The sequence below is a fragment of the Sodiomyces alkalinus genome (assembly GCF_003711515.1).
Source record: "Sodiomyces alkalinus F11 unplaced genomic scaffold SODALscaffold_3, whole genome shotgun sequence".
Lineage (NCBI taxonomy): Eukaryota > Fungi > Ascomycota > Sordariomycetes > Glomerellales > Plectosphaerellaceae > Sodiomyces > Sodiomyces alkalinus.
Window position 1 is genome coordinate 1620773 of NW_021167081.1, and position 18930 is coordinate 1639702.

At 52.9% G+C, this 18930-nt stretch overlaps 6 protein-coding genes across 6 annotated transcripts; 3 read left to right on the plus strand and 3 right to left on the minus strand.

Annotated features, from left to right (window-relative positions):
* Window positions 1–89: 89 nt before the first annotated feature.
* Window positions 90–1607, plus strand: SODALDRAFT_332119 (hypothetical protein). Its single transcript, XM_028611620.1, has 2 exons — window positions 90–833; window positions 1024–1607. The coding sequence occupies exons 1-2, from the start codon at window positions 439–441 to the stop codon at window positions 1346–1348; spliced, it is 720 nt and encodes a 239-aa protein (XP_028467776.1). The 5' UTR covers window positions 90–438; the 3' UTR covers window positions 1349–1607.
* On the minus strand, window positions 1521–3474 carry SODALDRAFT_332120 (NRS/ER). The gene is made up of 2 exons (XM_028611621.1): window positions 2596–3474; window positions 1521–2422 (listed from the first exon to the last, which is right to left on the minus strand). Exons 1-2 carry the CDS (start codon window positions 3088–3090, stop codon window positions 1976–1978), a joined length of 942 nt encoding a protein of 313 aa, XP_028467777.1. The 5' UTR covers window positions 3091–3474; the 3' UTR covers window positions 1521–1975.
* A 2198-nt stretch (window positions 3475–5672) lies between these two features.
* SODALDRAFT_142727 (farnesyl-diphosphate farnesyltransferase) lies at window positions 5673–7566 on the plus strand. The gene is made up of 4 exons (XM_028606804.1): window positions 5673–5888; window positions 5959–7018; window positions 7099–7260; window positions 7362–7566. Exons 1-4 carry the CDS (start codon window positions 5833–5835, stop codon window positions 7518–7520), a joined length of 1437 nt encoding a protein of 478 aa, XP_028467778.1. The 5' UTR covers window positions 5673–5832; the 3' UTR covers window positions 7521–7566.
* A 1695-nt stretch (window positions 7567–9261) lies between these two features.
* On the minus strand, window positions 9262–10653 carry SODALDRAFT_339315 (oryzin; the record flags this gene model as incomplete). The annotated part of the gene is made up of 2 exons (XM_028612848.1): window positions 9262–9776; window positions 9912–10653. The coding sequence occupies 2 exons, from the start codon at window positions 10651–10653 to the stop codon at window positions 9262–9264; spliced, it is 1257 nt and encodes a 418-aa protein (XP_028467779.1).
* Window positions 10654–13712: 3059 nt separating this feature from the next.
* On the minus strand, window positions 13713–14577 carry SODALDRAFT_142823 (hypothetical protein). The gene has a single exon (XM_028606805.1). The coding sequence runs from the start codon at window positions 14510–14512 to the stop codon at window positions 14003–14005; it is 510 nt and encodes a 169-aa protein (XP_028467780.1). The 5' UTR covers window positions 14513–14577; the 3' UTR covers window positions 13713–14002.
* Window positions 14578–16438: 1861 nt separating this feature from the next.
* Window positions 16439–18361, plus strand: SODALDRAFT_274751 (hypothetical protein; the record flags this gene model as incomplete). Its single annotated transcript, XM_028607952.1, has 2 exons — window positions 16439–17999; window positions 18096–18361. The coding sequence occupies 2 exons, from the start codon at window positions 16439–16441 to the stop codon at window positions 18359–18361; spliced, it is 1827 nt and encodes a 608-aa protein (XP_028467781.1).
* Window positions 18362–18930: the final 569 nt, after the last annotated feature.

Genomic DNA, 18930 nt, shown 5'->3' on the forward strand with positions numbered 1-18930 from the left:
CTACACGTGTAGAATCCGCCACCAATAGTTAGTCATCATTGGTCAGAACGCGCGTTCTACAAATAGAAGTCCCCTCACGCCCCAGTATCTTGTCTTGGAGACGGATGCCCCCCCGGAACCCCTTGGCCCTGAAGGAAATTGATTACGGTCATATGTAAGGTAGGTACAAGAGGGGGCTTTTCTTCTTCTTCTTCTTCTTTTTGTTTTTGTTTTTCTTTTTAGGCGCTAATAGATCAACCACGCTACCATTTTCCTTCTCGCGTGCTTCCGTCCCATCCATCTCCTCTTTACTTTCTTCCCATCCGTCCTGTTATCCGCGACACGAGAATCACAATACCCAGAATCCTTCGCGAACGCCAAGAGTGCGTCTTACGACGACAAAAGAACGAGACACCATCAATCAATCAATCTGCGGTAGTCTACCGAACCGACGCCGAAATGAGCGGAAAACATTACGTCGTCGGCGACTCGTCGCCCTTCCTCAAGCGTGTCTTGATCCCCTTCTGGGTAGTCCGCATCCTAGTCTTGCTGATCCAGGCCGTCGTCCTCGGTCTCGCCATCGCCGCCCTGGCCGCCTTCAGAGAGGATATTCAGAACGAGGTCGACATAAGCTATGGCGCCACAGTCGCCATCTTCGTCGTCAACCTCATCATCGTCCTTTTCTGCCTCGCCCTCGACCTCGTCAGCATCATCAAGCGCGCCAGCCGCACCCTGAGCCCGCGCTTCTTCATCATCACCAATGTTATCCAGACCACCATCTGGACCGTATTGTTCATCTTGTCCTTCATCGGGAGTATCTCAACTACCGGCATTATCATCTCCGTTATTGTATAGTGAGTCAACTTCACCTGTCCCAGCTTTCCTCGAGTTCCGCCCCTTTTTCTTCGTCCCCCTTCTTTCTCCTTTTTTCCTTTTCTCCGTACCTTTTTTTGGTCCAATGCACTCCTCTCGATTTGAATACAGAAAGGGGAAAAAACCACACCAAGACGGCCCGAACGCTAACAATATCTCTTCTTCTCTTAGTCTCTCCTTTGTCGGCATGCTCATCTACGCCTCCGTCGTGTACCACAGGTTCCGCACGGGCCGCCTCACGTACGCCCGCGCCGGCCAGATAGACCCCACCGCGGCCCAGAACCCCGGCTTCACCCCCTACGGAAACTACGGCCAAGGCCCCTCCAACGCCGCCTACCGACCGGCCGAATTCAACGGCTACAAGCAGCCCGAGTACGAGTTGCCGACTCAGTATGGCTACGGCCAGCAGAGCACCACTTCGGCCTGGCAACAGAACCAGGCCCAGTATCCTCCACCCGGGCAGCAACCGCAGCAGCAGCAGAACCTCTACCATTGAGCCATATCGGCGCTTGATTGGGCGAGTAGTTCGAGCAGATCAGGACTGAGTCGGCGTACTGGTAAAGACGGCAACTAATGTCTGTTTTGTAATGCGACTGAAATATAGTTACGGTCGGGATTCGGGGCGTTTTGGGTCCGGGTCGGCAGGTGTACGTTTTATGATAGAGCCTGATTGGATATACAGCGCGACTCTCGATAGACGAGATGGAGCTATATATAAATATATCATGCGCGTGATGCGTTTCGTTCTTCCTCCGTATAGCTGGCTTGTTGTGTATATGGGATCTAGGTAACGATATCTGTGGATATGACATGCCGGAGCGCCGCGGAACTGTGATGCCCGTCATCCACATGCCCCTTCCTGCAATCTGTCTGCTATGCTTTCCCAGTAAAAAAGAAAAGGAAAAACCCGCCGTTAAGGTTTGTAAAGCCATACGCACTCCAGCCGCTCTGACTGGTCGTGGAAATGTCCGCATTATAACGCCCTTTCGAACTGTAATTGAAATGCAATTCACCGCTTCCCCATACTCCATTCTTCATTACCCACCGGACAACAGATGATGATCCTCGAAGACAAACGCTTGCTCTCTCTGTGTGTATGCTTGAACCCTCTCCGGTCTTTTCACTAAATACCGGCAGCCTTCATCCGCTCAAAACAGGCCCGATAGGCCTCATGAATCTCAGGCACCTCATAGCCGTAATCCTTGAGCTTCTTGGTCAGCTTGGTGGTGTCAAGCTCGCAGTTGCTGCGGCCAGCCTTGATGACATTGGCCTGCTCTTCCAGCGTAAAGTTCTTCCACGTAAAATCCGGTTGTAGGATGTTCTTGAACAAGGTGAGCACTTCGTTGTGTGAGATGGCGCCAGGGTTGGTAAAGTTGTAGATGCCTGTCTCGTTGTGCTCGGCCAGCAAGATGGACGCCGGTAGCAGGTCGTGCAGCACGGTGTTGCTGTTGGGAATGTCGACCACATGCTCGTACTTGGAGATCTTGGTGACGAAATTCCTCGGATGCAAGTCGTCGCTGACGGGCATGCGGAGTCTGAGAATGAGACAGTTACTGTAATTTTTCATGATCTGTAGGAGAATCGCGAGGGTTTCGGTTAGTAACTCAACATTTCATTCCTACTCGCTCCATTGTAAGAGTTCATTAAAATCCTGGCATGGGGCCCCCGGTTACCGTGGGTGGTTGGAAGGGGAAACACCCGTGTGGCACCCAAGCAGTGATTAGGAGAAGGGGGAGATCTTACGGCCTCGGCATGCCCCTTGGTGGTTGAATAGAAGCTTCCTTTGAAGTTGGGGGGGTCTGTTTCTATGAAACCCGGCCCGCCGATGGGATGGGCCTCGTCGTACTGATAGATGCACCCCGTCGCGAAGACGGTACAATGTACACCGCGGAGAAAGCAGGCGTCTGTCAGATTGAGGGTACCGATGACGTTCGAGCGAATGGTGGTCTCCTTGTTGTCCTCACACCAGTCCACGTTCGGACGGCCTGTAATGCCGGCAGCGTTGAGGACGTGGGTGGGCTTGACGCGGTCCAGCTCGGCCAGCACGGCCTCGCGATTCTCCATGCGGATGGTGGTGACGTGGACATCCTTGCCCTGGCTTTCGAGGTAGGCCTTGAGGTGACCGGCAACCCAGCCTTCACCTCCCCAGATGAGGAAGCGCGGGTTTGATATGCTGTTGGTGGCACTGCTGGCATCGCCGTTCGAGGCGCCGTTTGTGGAGCCGTTGGTGAGAGCCATGGTGAGTGTGCAAAGACGGAAAGTGTGTGTGAATAAGACGGGCTGAGGTGATGTCGAGATCTTGGACTACCAGGAGTCGTTTCGAGTCTGGAATGGGACCTAGGGAGACGTGTAGCAAGACAGACACGAACGGCCGGCCCGAGGACTCTTCAGGTCTCAATCGTTTTTATCATACACCCGAGAGGGGTAGAAGGCGGTGAGCTCGAAGGTCGCAGTACAACGAATGGCGTTTGGGACAGCGGTCGGCAGCGGGTCACAGGCAGCTGGCGTGTTTGGGCGCTTTGGACGTGAGATGTGAAAAGGACGGGGATGGGGAAGGACGTCCATTTTAAAGTCGGGTAGAGTCCGATGTACTCTGGATGATGTGTGCTCGTGTACGAAGGTGGGCAGAATGGAGTAGGTACCTTACCTTAGGTAGGTAGGTATGGGAGCACGCGGTACCTACAACAGTAGGTAATTATGGTGGTATTCTCATGTCACAAACAGGAAGTCGCAGGTGGCAAGAAATCTACCTGAATATGTCTGACAGGGACACCCCCCGGCACCACGAGGACGAGGAAGCACGCCTAAGCCCAGCACACGTACAACGTAAACATAAGTTGGGGCTTGGCAGGAACCATGCAAACTACCCGTACCTTAGGAGGTGTGAAGACAGCATCGTGGGTACCTCGTCGGTTTGCTTGCTGCCTTATTAATAATGTTAATACCTAAAAGGTAAGTATCACCATATTACAATAAGGTACCTTACTTTGTGATACTCGGTCGGGTACCGACTACGGGGAAATGATGATTGGAGATATACAGAGTAAAACCATGACCAGAAGCCCGTCCATTCTCCCACGGACGATGCTAATTGATGACGAACGAGGGGTTCGTTTCGTGTTCTAGCCAGGTCATGTTTTATCACATGTTCTATTCGTAGAACCATGCCTCAATTTGCCCCCCCAAGACCCTGACCTCCTCTCCGCCACGGAGTGAACACGGAGTGAATTCCAGGACCCCCAGCAGGACCCCCACCCATACCCATTCTCTGCCCTCAAATTGGCTCCTCTCGAACGCTTGCGCTATTGTACACGTACCTTCTCATCATCACGACGCCTACTCCGAGTTTCGCGACGGTGGCAATTCCGCGGAGGAGGCAGCGTGGCTTTTTCTACTGTAATATATTGTTAGGTCGAGTCTTTTGGATCTGCAGCTGCGGCTCTTGCCCCCGAAAGGCGTGATGCCCGCTACCCCCTGGACCATCGTGTTTGTGTTGAAAAGCGACTTGTCACTCATCACCACCTCCCCAAGATTAGCCCATCGAACTACACCATACATACATGATAATTACCTTGTCGCAGAACTGCTTACGAGTGCATCCGTAGGTGTACAGAAGAATAACGTTAGAGGCCGACAGGTGTTGACGCGGCGCACCTTCGCACTGATGGGTGGGTTATTATATGACCTACCCTGTAGTAGGCTACTTATCCTAATATTCCTTTCCACCGCTGCAGGCAGTTGGTTTTCCCTAAAACAACATACTTAACCGACCGACCGTATCACTCTTTTCAGTACATCCGCCTTGCCGGGATGTAGTTCACCGCATCGTCAAACAAATCAAATGCCAGAGTTGTCATGGAGATCGTTTGAACCCGTAGCCGTACTGGCGCATTCTTCGCCGAAGGAGACAGCATGCAACCCCAAGACGGCAGACAGTCATGATAACGACGATGGCGCAGCCCAAGAGCATTTTGATGAGGCGAAAAGCTGCGTGTCAAGGTGGCTGACGGTGATAGGCGGTACGTGTACAACTATTTGGCCGCTTTGGCACGGCATTTACTACAAGTATCCGTAAAAGTAAAAGAGAAACAACAGAGATTGCGTTGTTACAACGTAAACAACACCACCCCACAGTCTTCAACATAGCTGGATTAACGAGATGTTTGCTTCTTCGTCTTCCAAGTCAGGGGTCCAACAATTGAAAGTCGGAGCCTCCTGTTACGAGTCTGCTGACAAAGTGTTCCAAACATCGGTCAGAACAACGGGTGGAGAGGAGAGCCCACAGAATTGGCCAATTGGCTCGCTTCGCGGTTCCACGAGTCCTGCTTCGTGCCTGCATCCGTACCTTAAGGTACTCTGTTGACCTACGGATACCTAGGTAGGTGCAGGTACTTAAAGGAACCCCAACATCCAACCCACTGTTCTGACCACTTAAAAATCACAACTAGTCCCACTTATAGGGGCTAACTCATTGTACATTTGTACTTGTATGTAATTATCCATTCATGCGTGGATAAATCCTTTTCGTAATATCCTAACTCCTGAAATCTTGCTCTGCCTTGCTTGCGATGTGAATTCTTCCATATCCCGGTGCTTACCATTGTTCGTCTCTTAATTCCCTTTAATCCTCTTATCCAGGCCATTGTTCTGATAATTTGACCTGGAAAAAAAAAATCCCCTGAATCTTGCGGCAAGGCTTAACGCACAAATAAGAGGAGAGACAATATTCCCGGAAATCTGCTCGCCTCTATTTCAGGAAGCCCCTGTGCAAAGCATCTTCGACTTGGTCTCGACAAAAAGCACACACTATCTCGCGCGAATCCACGCTTGATTTGCATCGCGCATCCTCTTTTGTGATTTTTTATTCCTTATTCTCTCTTCTTCTGGTGCAAAAAGCCTCTCACCTTACGCGTCTCTCACGAGCCGACTCTTCCCTAAATTTCAGCAGCATCATCTTGCCGTTGCTCAGGCGCTGCAACCATGGGCATCATCTTCTACCTTTTCCATCCGAACCAGCTACGGTCGATCATTCAATGGTACGAATTCTGGTGTTCCATAGTGTCCATCACACTGCTTCGTATCCCCTTGCTAACAAAAAGTCTCCAGGAAAGTATGGCACGACCCCGTTCACAAGCGTAATCCCGAGAAGGAATCCCCAGCTCTGCGGGAATGCTTTAGATACCTCGACTTGACAAGCCGTAGCTTCTCATCAGTCATTCAAGAGCTCAACCCAGAACTTGTTGTGCCTATCTGTCTCTTCTACCTCGTCCTCCGTGGTCTCGACACTATCGAAGATGACATGACCATCCCCATCGAGAAGAAGGAGCCCCTTCTTCGGAATTTCGACAAGAACATGGAGATCGACGGGTGGACCTTCACCGAGAACGGCCCGAATGAGAAGGATCGCGAACTTCTCGTCCACTTTGACGTGGTCATCACCGAGCTAAAGAAGCTCAAGAAGCCCTACTATGATATCATCAAGGACATCACAATCAAGATGGCCAATGGCATGGCCGATTACGTTCTGAACGCCGAACACAACGAGCACGGCGTCATGAAGATTACCGAATATGAGCTTTACTGCCACTACGTCGCCGGCCTTGTCGGCGAGGGTCTCACCCGCCTCTTCGTCGAGGGCGACCTCGCCAACCCCCGCCTCAAGGACCGCCCTGAGCTTACCGAGTCTATGGGTCAATTCCTCCAGAAGACCAACATCATCCGTGACGTGCACGAAGACTACCTCGACAAGCGGCGCTTCTGGCCCAAGGAGATCTGGAGCAAGTATGTCGACAGCTGGGACGATATGTTCAAGCCCGAGAACCTGGCCAAGGCTCTCAACTGCAGCTCCGAGATGGTCCTCAACGCGCTCAAGCACGCCGAAGACTGTCTCTTCTACATGGCCGGTATGCGCGATCAGAGCGTGTTCAACTTTGTTGCCATCCCGCAGTCCATGGCCATCGCCACTCTGGAGCTCGTCTTCCGCAACCCCGATATCTTCAGCAAGCACATCAAGATCACCAAGGGCGACGCTTGCCAGCTCATGATGGAGTCGACGCAGAACCTCCACGTGGTCTGCGAGGTGTTCCGGCGATACATCCGCAGGATCCACAAGAAGAACGACCCCCGCGATCCCAACTTTATTGCCATCAGTGTGCAGTGCGGCAAGGTCAGAACCCAACATCCGTAGCCTGCATACAAACTACCTACTTCTTGAGACGCACGACTAATCCTATGCGTGTACGACAGATTGAGCAGTTCATCGAGACCCTGTACCCGAGACAAGACCCGAAGAAGCTCACGGAACAGATGGACAAGAAGAAGAGGGGCGATCCCACTGCAGACCCCGGCGAGAGTGCCATCTTGTTGGGAGTCGGGCTGCTTACGCTCTTCTGCCTCTCTGCGATCATGGTAAGTCACACGCACACACGCACACACACACACTGTTGCTACGCTTCGGATCGCGATGGTCATAAACCTTCTCGGACTGACATGGACTTTTCCCTTCACAGGTCGGCGTGGCTTGGTACTTCGGTGCGAGATACGACGCGTTGTGGTCGTGGACCCAGGACAAGTCGTCGTATCATTGGCCCGGCATGGGTTCCGACGGAGAAAGCCCCGTGGTATCATCAGCATCAGCGGTACCGTCCATCGAGCATTCGGAGCTGTAAACCCGGTTGGTATACTGCACCGCCTCGCACATATTTCGCCCATGCCAACTACGTCATGAAGGAGTTAACGGTTTGCTTTTGTTTTCGCTGATCAGTGTCGACCGCACTCGACCGACCTCTTCATACTAATTAACGGCTTCTTACGTATATCTAATACCACCGGCCACCAGCTTGCTTCTTTCTGGTGGCTCTCTTCTGCAGCGGGGGGTCCCTGTGTCTGCTTTTCTACCATTCTTCCCTGCGTTCGACCCCTCCGTCGTGTCTCGGTACTTGGAGACCCCCACATATTCCGAGTGGCCCGGCTACCGACATAATTCCTAGGTAGTGACCGAGACAAGGTCTGTTGCCGCATGGCTTCGTGCCCCATCTTTCTAGCGCAGAGACGGATATTTTAGCGACGAATTTGTGAAACACAAACAGGCAGTGATACCCATCGCGGTAGCCATCGCCGCTGGTTGTCCTTTACTCCCTCCCTCTCGTGATTTTTTGTCCTAGCACGGATGTCAAATTGCAATCCAGTCCCACGTCTTCGGAGGTGGTCATGACTGTGGTTGTGCCGAAGAAGTGCTGATAGCAAACCCTACACGCAAAGACCCCGTCTTCCATGGCGGGTACGGGGCGGGCTTGTCCTGGAATACCACGGGTCAGGCTTTTAGTTCCGGCTTGCAAACATTCCCCTTTCTTTTCATTGTGTCCTCTCTTATTCCTTTTCGCACCGTCTGCAACGTAATTGTGCGTTGCTCTCACTACGAGAGGGTAAGGGATATTACAACACCTAGCACCAACATTCCCATCTCGTTAAAACCACCGCAGTTACGATACCAGAGTCCCGGGATAGTTGGTTGGGTATGGATGTATAGATATCAGCCACTTTTCCAAGGGTTTGCTCAGTCATGAATAAGAGTTTGTCAAGGCCAGTCGCCCTTCCACTCGCGAAAGCAATCTCTCTTGATACTACTTTTTAATAACGAGGGTTTCATTAAGCAGTCAGAATTCGTTTCTAGTTGGTTTGGGCTCTTGATGTTCGGCTTCTTCCAGATGGCTGGGGTTCATTCATGGCGATGCTCATTTCACGTGGATATTTTAGTGGGGACAGCGGACGATCATCATGAAACTTCTCGTGTTGGTGTTGTGGAGAAAGCGTGAAATGAAAATCCCAATGCTCTCTGTTAGGGGTTTCTCTTTTCGTGGTCCTCCTTCCAGGCGTTCTCGCACTCGTCATGACCGACGCATCATCCCTCGTGTGGTGGCCAATATCATCTCTTATTCGGGCCACCATAATCTTGTGTGTAGCCAGAAAAGGCCAAATAAAATGTCCAGTTGAAAAGATGAAAAAATATGAAAAAAGAAGAAAAAAAGAATTGAAAATCCATTGAAATTTGTTTCTTCCTTTTACCGGTTCTTAGAACTGTATCCAAGTCCTAATGTGTTCCTCCGCTTGGGACAGTCGCCCTTCGCCCCCACCCTGTATTAACTGCGCCAGCAATCAGATGGGGGTCTAACATTCCTTCCCTCTTTCTCCTCCACGTCTCCGCGTCATGTATTCAGGGTTGAATATAAGCCCTTGTATTCTTGGCTGGTCTAGAAATGGGAGGAAATTCTGGCATCGCAATGTGTACAAAGGAAGCAAGAACGGGCAGGACCCTTCCCGTCTTTGCATTAGTTGGGCCGGTCGATTCTGAATTTGCCCGACGGCGTCTGCCGCTCCATGACAAACCACCCGCGGTTATCTTTCTCTTTACTATAGGTTTCCGTTGTTGGCAATGAGGCCCGTGGTATCCGGGGCGTTGTTCAGGACACGGGCCGGGCTGGCCTGGGCGAGTTGAAGGATGCGGGCGGTGAGCTGATCCGGGTTGTTGATGTTCTCGAAAGCCATGAGGTAGGCCGCGAGGCCGGCAACATGAGGGGAAGCCATGGAGGTGCCGCTGAGCGTCTCGTTGGCAGTCCTCGAGGTGATGCTGGCAGAGAGGACGTTAACGCCGGCAGCAAAGACGTCAACGGCGGCGCCGTGGTTGGAGAAGCGAGCCTTGCGGTCGTTGAGGGCGTCGATGGCACCGACGGTGATGGCACTGGGGGCCGAGGCGGGGGACGTGTTACCGGCGTCCTGGTTCTCGTTCCCTGCGGCAACAACGCAGACGACGCCGGCATCGTGGAGGGCCTCGACGGCACGGTTGACTGCGTTCGAGCGGGGGCCGCCGAGAGACATGTTCATCACAGCCTTTCCGCGGAGGTTCCTGCGGGCTACGTCGTTGGCGACTGCGTGTGTCCTGGTAAGCATTTGGCACCAAGGGTGAAAGGGAGGGGAAGGGGAGGGGAAGGGAAGGGGAGGGGAAGGGGAAGGGGAAGGGAAAGGGGAAGGGAAAGGGGAAGGGAAAGGGGAAGGAGACGTACTAAACTGCAGACCGTCCAGGACACCAGAGTTGGAACCAGACCCATCACCGTCAAGCACCTTGATAGCAACAACGTTGGCGCTCTTGGCGACTCCGTAGGTCTGACCGGCGGCCGTACCAGCAACGTGAGTACCGTGGCCGTTCTCGTCCTCGTCGATCCTGTCGACGGTGTTGGTGCCCCACCTGGCACGACCGGTGAACTCGGTGTGATCGATGCGAACTCCGGTGTCGACGACGTAGATGGTGATGTCCTCGCCAGCAGTGGTGTCGAAGATGTAGTTCTTCCGTGCCCCAGGCTCGGCGTTCGACAGACGGGCGAGGCCAGGCTGAGCATTCAGCTGGGCCACGGTGGCGGCCAGGTGGACCTTGGTATCGGCCTCGACGTAGGCGACCTCGGGCTCGGCCATGATTTCCAGGATCATGGCGTCATCGGATTCGAAGGACAGGGCGCGCCAGCCGCTCATGGAGAGGGCGTGGACTTCGGTGCTGAGGAGCTGACCATGGAGACCACGCTTTTCAATGTTGCGACGCTTGACGAAGTCCACAATCTCGGCTTGCCTAAAGTCGATGGCATCATCGTCAAAGGTGTTGTTGTAGACGACGATATAGCGGTTGGGGATGATGTCGGCGGCATCGGCATTCGCAACAGGTACGCCCAAGAAGCTTCCTGGCTGCGGAATAACCGCCGCCAGAGCAGTGAGGGGCAGTAGAAGAGCCGTCAGAACATTTTGGAGACGAGCCATGATGGCGGTTTCGGAAGACGAAGTCGCAACGGTGTATGGATGAGAATCGAGATGGGGTTAATCAAGTTTGAGGTACTATCGCGAGGTACCAAGTGCTGAAAAAGGGGTAAAAAAAAAAAAAAAAAAGGAGAAACGAGGAGAAAAAAGAAAGAAAAAAAAGAAAGAAACACAGCAGCAGGGTTGAGTCGGAGGCTGGCTCGTCGACAACAGCTGGATAGAAGGTTGGAAAGAAGGGGGTAGCCGAGGCCAAAGAATGGACGACCGCACGTCTATATGAGGTAGAAGAAAGGTAGGAAAAAGGCTGATAGTGAACGTCGCGAAGGCAAACGGGAATGTGTAGGAACCAGTCCGAGAAGCCGACTCAGATAGCGTGAGAGGGGGCGGAAGGGGGGGGAACCGGCGTAGCAGCTAAGGAGTGCGTAGTGCGTGTCGTCGGTCGAGACCGAAAGGCGTTGTTGGTAGCAGAGAGTGACGCGAGTCAAGATATATGGCAAGGGTCGGTCCTCTACAACTGACTGTCTCCGAAGCTCGGCGGATGACGATCAACTCAGTTCTGACTCGGCCGTTTTGTGCAGGCCGGCTGACTAGGATCTCAACCAAACAGGCCAGGCAACGAGAAGGAGAGAAGGTGAAGAAAACAAAAACGGAATAATACTAAATTGGTTTGACTCGCAAATATACGGTCAAAAGAGAGGGACGAGAGAAAGGGCGAGACGGAAAAGGACGTACGGGGAGGGGACGGGGTGAAAGGGACGGGGAGAGAAAGAGAGAGAGGGGATCGTCACAAAAATTAGCGGTGGTTCCCGGGACTTATTTACAGGAGAGGACAATAGCCGGCCAGGGGTTGAGGCCGAGATTCAGATGGGCTTATTAGGCAGGAGAGCGGCTAGCCTGCTTGACAGGATATCCATGACCCTGATCCTGGCCTGATTTGCAGGCGAAGTTGACAACTTGACCACGACGTATGGTTCTCCATCGAAATAAGAGTCGGAGGTTATTGTTCACCTGCCCATTGATCTGGAGCGGAAAATATCCAATGAACGAAGAATAGAAATGACAGGGGGACAAAGAGGCCAGGATACGGCCACTTCTTTGAGCCATTCAGGGGGGGGATTGTGGGATCGAATAATAGCAGATGTTTCCAGCAAAAAGTGAAGCGTCAGAGAAGAGAACCGAAGTCGAGGTGAAAGGACCGTTGCTGGTGGGGAAAATCCGGAGGTAATTACCTTACGTTGTACGTGCAACGTACCAGGCGCTAGGCGGTCAGGTACTGATGCTTCCCGGGGGTGGCGTACGCTAGCGTCCATTCAAAACACCGCTTCTCGGTACGTACCCGCCGAGTCCCCCTTGAACGAGGCGGGTACATGGCAGATCCACCCCCCTGATTGGTCTACACTTCAAACAGCTCATACCCCTAGGACGATCCGACCGGTTTAAACCCCTGTATGGAGCCGGGTCCGCTTGGGTCTGTTCTCCAATCTCAAACAACCAGCCGGATTAGAAAAGAGGAACCAAGGATGGTCTGGAAAATCCAAAGCGGAAACAACGCCGGATGTACAAAGTACTCTCTACGTTGTAAATGCCAGGCCTTGAGAGTACGAGTTCAGTGCTGCACTCTCTGGGCGGTTGTTCACAATACCTTACTTTTAGGCCATTGTACATAAGGTACTCCGTGGTCAATCCGTCGAGATGGTTCGCTGGTGATGGCGTTGACGTTGGATAGTGTGGCTTCATCTACCTTACCTTAGTTATGCGCCTCAGTCGTGCCACAACGTTGTGATCCTCTTCTGTCTGACCAACAAATTGATATCAGGAGAAACTTCAAAGGGGGGAAAGCGTTGCTAAAATACACTAGAAGGAACTGACACCCCCCATTCGGCCGATAGAAGTGGAATTCGCCGGTGGATTCTAGCTTACGCCACCCCATCCGTGCTAGGCGCTCCTAAACCAAGCCACTGACCATGCCAAAAGGATAGCGAAGAGCTCAAGTCACGTCCTTGCCATGGTCGATTCTGTCATGTTTCCTGCAAGGAACCGAGGAGCGGGCGTTCGTGCTTCGTGCAGAAAATAGACGATCTGCCGCAACTTCGTCTGGGCATCCTTTTCCCCAGACTCGCGGAGAACGTTTGTTTCATGCCATGATCACCCGTTCTAAAACGGTTCTGAGGCTTGGGCCTTCCGATGCTTGTCCCATGCTCGAGCAGTGAGCAAGCAGTAGGATCGCACCGTGTCAAGGAAATGGTCTGGCGGCAAAGGGTATCGTGAGAAGAGCGTGACAGCGCATACCTTCTTCTTGCCTCTTCGGAGCCGCACAGTCGTGGGAACATGCTGAATGGAATGCGGAGGGCGGAGGCGGTTTCAGGGTCTATAGCAGACGACCTTAAGGTACCTAGGTACCTAGGTAAAAACAAAGTATCCGTACTCCGTATCCGTACTTTACCTGCAACGCTAGACACAACTCCGCCTACAAACAAACAAAAAAAGGAAAACCCATTCCAGACATGATCGTGGAATCGGGATTCAGTTCTGCTCGACCTTTCCCTTCACTTATCACCAAAAGTGGAAGATGTTCCCGCCGACGGTGCCACCCGGCTAGAACACTAACTTCTAACTTGATGATTATTCAATATTAGGCTAGCTTCTCTGCACCCCGTCCATCGGAGACATGCATGCGCCCCGCCACCATGATTGGTCAGTGCGGGAAGCGGAGGGGGGAGATTATGAAACAGTCCCTCTGATGCTTCTCACGATGCATTTGCTTCAGATTTGACAGGCATTCTAAGAAAGGACTCTAGCCTCGCCGGATCCCCTCCTCCGTACTTCGTACTTTACGTACGAACATCCATCTTCTGCAACGCTGCTTTAGGCTGGTCTGACCAAGGCCGCCGGCACAGCAACGCGGGGAAAAGCCCTTGAGCTCGACCATAACCATGTGACCTCGACGGTCAAGGGGTTTATAATGCGAAGTAATTATGGCATCGACCCATAATTAGGGGAAGAACACTGGCGATTCGAGCGCTTGATGAGCTGCGAGGGCCTAAGCTGAAGCTTTTTGCTACCTATAGTCTCGGATGCCAAAACATGGCTAGTTAAGTTCGGTATCAGCATGCGAAGCACGAATGTCTTTTTCTTTCAGTCGGGACGAACGATTCACGGCGTTTGGGCCCGCCGCCGCTCCTGATCGAACCATGCCGTGCGAGTGTATTCGTGCTTTGCACTTTGGCCTCGGCCGTCGTGCTGCGGCACCCACAGGACCAAGTGGAGAGGCCGCGCCGGCGGTAGATCCGAAACAAAATAAAAAACCGAGACGAGTTCCTCCGCTGTCCCGATCCGTCTGTGGGGCGTTTCCTCATTCATCTACGGAAGAGCTGAGTGCCTGTCCGAGTATTACAGATCGATGATACCAGGCCTGGACGTCCTTTGCTACGACGCAGCGTTGCCTCCTGATCTTAATAATTGCCGCATGCCTGGCATGTTTATGACGCCAAGCGGAGATACTGGGGAAGCACAGGACGTGCGTCGTAATTAGATGCCAGAAGTGCCTTCGATCCATCAGGTCCCCTACCGCCGATCCGCTGTGCTGAGCTAGTTTATGTGGCGTCCGGGGACCGCTATCTACGGAAAAACCAACGAACAATTCGGATGGCACTATTTTGACCCCGGCGTCTGTCTGGGTTGTTGCAACTACATGCCTCCTCTTAGGGGTGCGCTGTACTGAGCTCAAGGAATCCATCCAGCCAACTCCCCCGTCTGATTCCGAGGACTTTGTGACCGGCGAAATTCCGTGCAAAGCAAGCCAGGTAGAGAGGAGGAGCTCCGAAACTCGGTCTGTAGATATACCAGGCACGGAACGACCCATATGTCGTGCATCTCTTCATGGTTGCTAGAAGCGAGGTTCATGTCCATTGACTCGGCCCAAGGCCCCTGTTCTTGCAATAGACAGTGTCCGTTGAAAACACTCCCAACGAGTCGTGTGTCGGTGAGGTAGAGTCGTGTACGGATATATCCCCATATAGGCACGAGTTGTACCCTTGCCACGACGCACCGGCTCGAGTCGGGTCGGATCTTCCCTGACATGATGGGAATCGGGATAGCGTCACCGCTATGAGGCCATAACTTATAAGGGAAGCGTTTTCGAGAACCATCACCGGACCCGTGGCATGTCGTCCTACTTCGTACAACACCACGGTTACTAGCAACCTATACGAGTCAGGAGCTGGCATGACCGACACCCAACCTATCGTGATTACCCAGGTGTGTCTTGCGAATGTGCCCGAAATAATACGACGGTGTTTATCTAAGCCCAAACAAAGTTGGACGATTAGTCGCGCGTCTTGTGTAGTTTCCGAGGCATCTCAGATAGATGGGCGAAAGTCCGTCAAGATGGGTGAAGAGACATGCGGAATGTCTTTGGCTCGAGCAGTGCACTAAAGTCAGTCCTAGGTCATGTGCCTGCCCTGGTACCAATCTAAAGTTCTAAACTTGGGTCTAAATCTCCTACGGATATGAACTCGTGAAGTCGTGATGTTGGCAAGGTGATGTTGTCTGGGTTGATATGGGGGTACTTTAGTCCGCACCCCGGCGCTTATATGATAGCGGTACTCGACTGTTTGATTATACACCACCATGTTGCACAGGACAAGAAGTTGCACCATCACGGCATTATCAGGTGTATTCTAGGTACTTAGTACCTTAATTTAAGGTACTGTTGGTCCAATTTCAACGGCTGACATGACTTGCTGCAATAACAACGCCCCGTCTTTCAAAGTTCATCACGACGGGTCGTCTCGTATCGCGTTCCCTACGCGGAGACAGGTATCTGTACATACACGTGCTACCTTGGTACTACGCAATGTAAAGTACAAATACCTCGCAGAATCAAGTGAGATGGAAACTGGGGAGGCACGCGACCCCACCCCCAAGCGTAGACCGCGTAAAGTGAGCTGGCGCCGTCCATCATCCATCCACACCCATCCAGTATTCTCCTGCAGGTCATTCGTGTCCCCAATCTCCCTTATCCCTGCCCAATTTCCCTTTCCCTCTTCGCTGTAATTCCCATTACCGTCTGTCCGATTTGACTGTTTGGTCTTTTCCTCTCCTCCACTGGCCTCATCTTTTTTCATTTTCCCTTTTCTTCTCCCCCTTGTCCATGTCATGCGATACATTGTATGTTGTTTGACACGGATTATTCGTACCACTTTAACCTCCCCTTCCACCAGTGAGCGATTGACAGACATACCTTAGTCCGGTCTTTCAGTTATCTGCCCGATCCCGGTCATTCATTCGTCCCGTCGAGGCCTTTCCCTCATCCTTGGAACCTCATTTCCCACCTGCCCACCCCCGCTCGTCATCACCGGTGTATACTTTATTTAGGCTTGTGAGGATCGGCAACGCAACGGCCCACCCTGGACATTTGTTTCTTCTGACACCCTTCTAATTATCGCTTCAACAGCACGCTTCATCTAACATCGAGGGACAACAAGGACGACAAGCAACTTTTTCACAAAGACGATCACTTATACCCATTGAATGAAGACTTCACTGCCAGGTACTAGAATGAGCTCGTCTTAGCCACTTCACCTCGACCCCGCCTGTCCTGCGACCTTTAGGAGTATCACCTCACGTCAATATTGTATTCCCGACATCCGCGAGGGGAAAACATCAATAAACAAAACAATTGCCATGTAATGGGCACAGTGTCAACAGACGACCAAAGCAGCTTTGACTACTTATTTATACATTTTACAGAGGTGCGGAACTCCAGCGCTGCGAAAACAACAGTGCCATGCCAGATCTCGCCGGAGAAGATGGGCCTCAGGCCGGTTGTGACGCCCACCTCGACGTCAAGTCTCAAGACCGAGATATCGGGATAGTCACGCGGGGCTCGCGGGTAGACTCCCTTGGAAAGGCTGACGAAGAACCGACCCGTATCGCCGTTACCACCGCCTTCCCCAATCCTTCCTCGAACCCAGTGTCGCCGGGCCCTTCCAGTCCGCCTTTGGAACAAGCCCGGGACCCCGACTTCGTCCCGCCCGCGCGCCCTAGCAGCACGCCCTTTTTATATCCCGAACATCGCGACGCGACCTGCTGCCGCCCCCTATCCTCCGACGATGACGAACCAGCCACGGCCCAACAAGACGACGAGACTGCGGTCCCCTCCCCCGCCGACCCGAGCCAGAAGAACGGCAGCTTGAACAACCTACCTCCAGAAATTGTCGAGGTCATTCTGGATCATCTGTTTGGCTACCGCGTATCGGCCAATTCAAAAAGCTCCCTGCACATGCACAGCGTCACCAAAAGCTGGAACACGGCCTTGCGCCATGCCCGCAGGAAAGAGGTCTCGTCCTTGGCTCTGGTCAGTCCTTCTTGGAGGGTCTTGGTCCAACAGCGGCTCTTCCGCCACCTCAAACTCAGGGCCACCACCGACTATCTCGGCATGGCCGCCCTCTTCTTGACCAACCGGCCCTATCTGCGGTCCTACGTCAAGCATGTCGAGCTCTGGTTCCCCGTCTTCCAGCCCAGACATGGGCCGCTGACCAGCAACGGGCCGATACACTTGCCGTTCCCGTTCCCGCCGCCGAGGAACAACAACCAGGGAGCAACCGAGACGTATCTGCGGACGACCGCAAACTGCACGCTCGAAGAAGCCCTCATCTTCGTCCTCTCCGTGCTGCCCAGCGCGATCGTCCTGACTCTCGAGGGAGGGGAGCGGAAGAAGGCGCCCAAGGTGGTGCATACCTCGTGGGCGAAGCCTGACGAGTCGTATCTGCCCGTCCTGCCGGGCGTGCGCACCCTCGTTACGAAGGGGCAGTGGAACCTGCTGCGCACCGACGAGGACTTCAAGGCCATCCTCTCGTCCCTGCCCAACCTGGCCGAGTGGCACGGATCGTACAGCAAACCCAAGTCGAAGAGCTACCTCAGCATGTACCGAGCCTTGCCCATGCTACCCGCCCACCTGACGAGCCTCCACCTGAATCTGGAGAGCGACTACCGGCGAGAGCTGTCCTGCCCGGCCTTCTTCATGAAAGTCTCCAGTAAGATCCACTTCTGCCTAGGACTGGCCGAGGCGACGCTGCCCCTCGAGCGCCTGTCCTACACCGGCCGCGTCTGCAAGGTCTTCTTCCTCGCCCTCGCGGCCCGCAGCGACCCGAGGATGAGCAAGATCAAGTCCATCGATATCACCGTCAAGAACTGCTGCCGGAACTCGCACCAATATCACGATTCGGGGAGCGGGATCCAGGACATGCAGTTCATCTCTTCGTTCGAGCTTCTTGTCGTCGCCGCAATCCGCGCTCTGAGCAAACTTCCTAGGCTCGAGTACCTCCGCATTCGATTCATCGACCTGGGTTCGTGGCCTCCCTTTTATATATATATAGAAACCTATTTCATTGTGATTGATTCGGAACATGTAAAAAAAAGCTAACACGTCTCGAAAAAAACAGATTCCCCTGTCCCGCCTCTGAATCCTTACTTCCTGCTCAGGGGTAATACGTGCTGGGGGGTTTGGAGCGACTTTATCCTGACGGAGCTGCACAAGGCCAGGCCGACGGCCCAGTTTGAAGAATTGAGCGATTCGTTCGGCGAGATCGGCTACAACAAGGAGGGACGGCTGGTTATCAGCACGGCCCCGACCTCCAAGTCCCAGTTTCGGTCTCTTAAGCTGGCCAATTATGCATTGTTGTCGGGATCTATTGCCGGCGCCTCTTGAAGAATTTGACACCATCTAGCTGCGACAAATGGCGGGATTTTTTTTCCTTTTTTTCTCCTTTTCCACTCACCCCGGACGGGATATGCATTACATGGCCCAGCACAGCCCCTGTCTTGACGACGGCTCATGACGACCTCTCATATTTTCTCTCTCTCTTTTTTTCTTTTTTTTCGCCTTTGGTTTTGTGAGGCATGGATTTCTGATCTTCTTCCTTATTGAGGGGCATGAGGGCGTTCGTTGGGAATCTCCGTGGAACCTGCGGAAGCTGGGAGAGGCATACCCCTTTTGGTGTTTTGGGTTTGGGCGTTAAAAGGGCATTCGGATTATTTCCTCTTTTTCCGTTTTCTACTGGTTCCCTTTTCTACTGCTTCCCTTGGGGAAGAGATGGATTTGCTACAGCTGGGACGCAGAGTGATTATAATCTGAGCGAGATGACAAATCACATACTACTTGATATCTACTTCGTACAGAAGCACGCAAAGGCCAATTAAGGCTCACGAGTCAATCACGGCTTAGTCAGCCACATATGGTGGACTTGCTTCACACCGAGATTCGCCGTCAGGATCCAT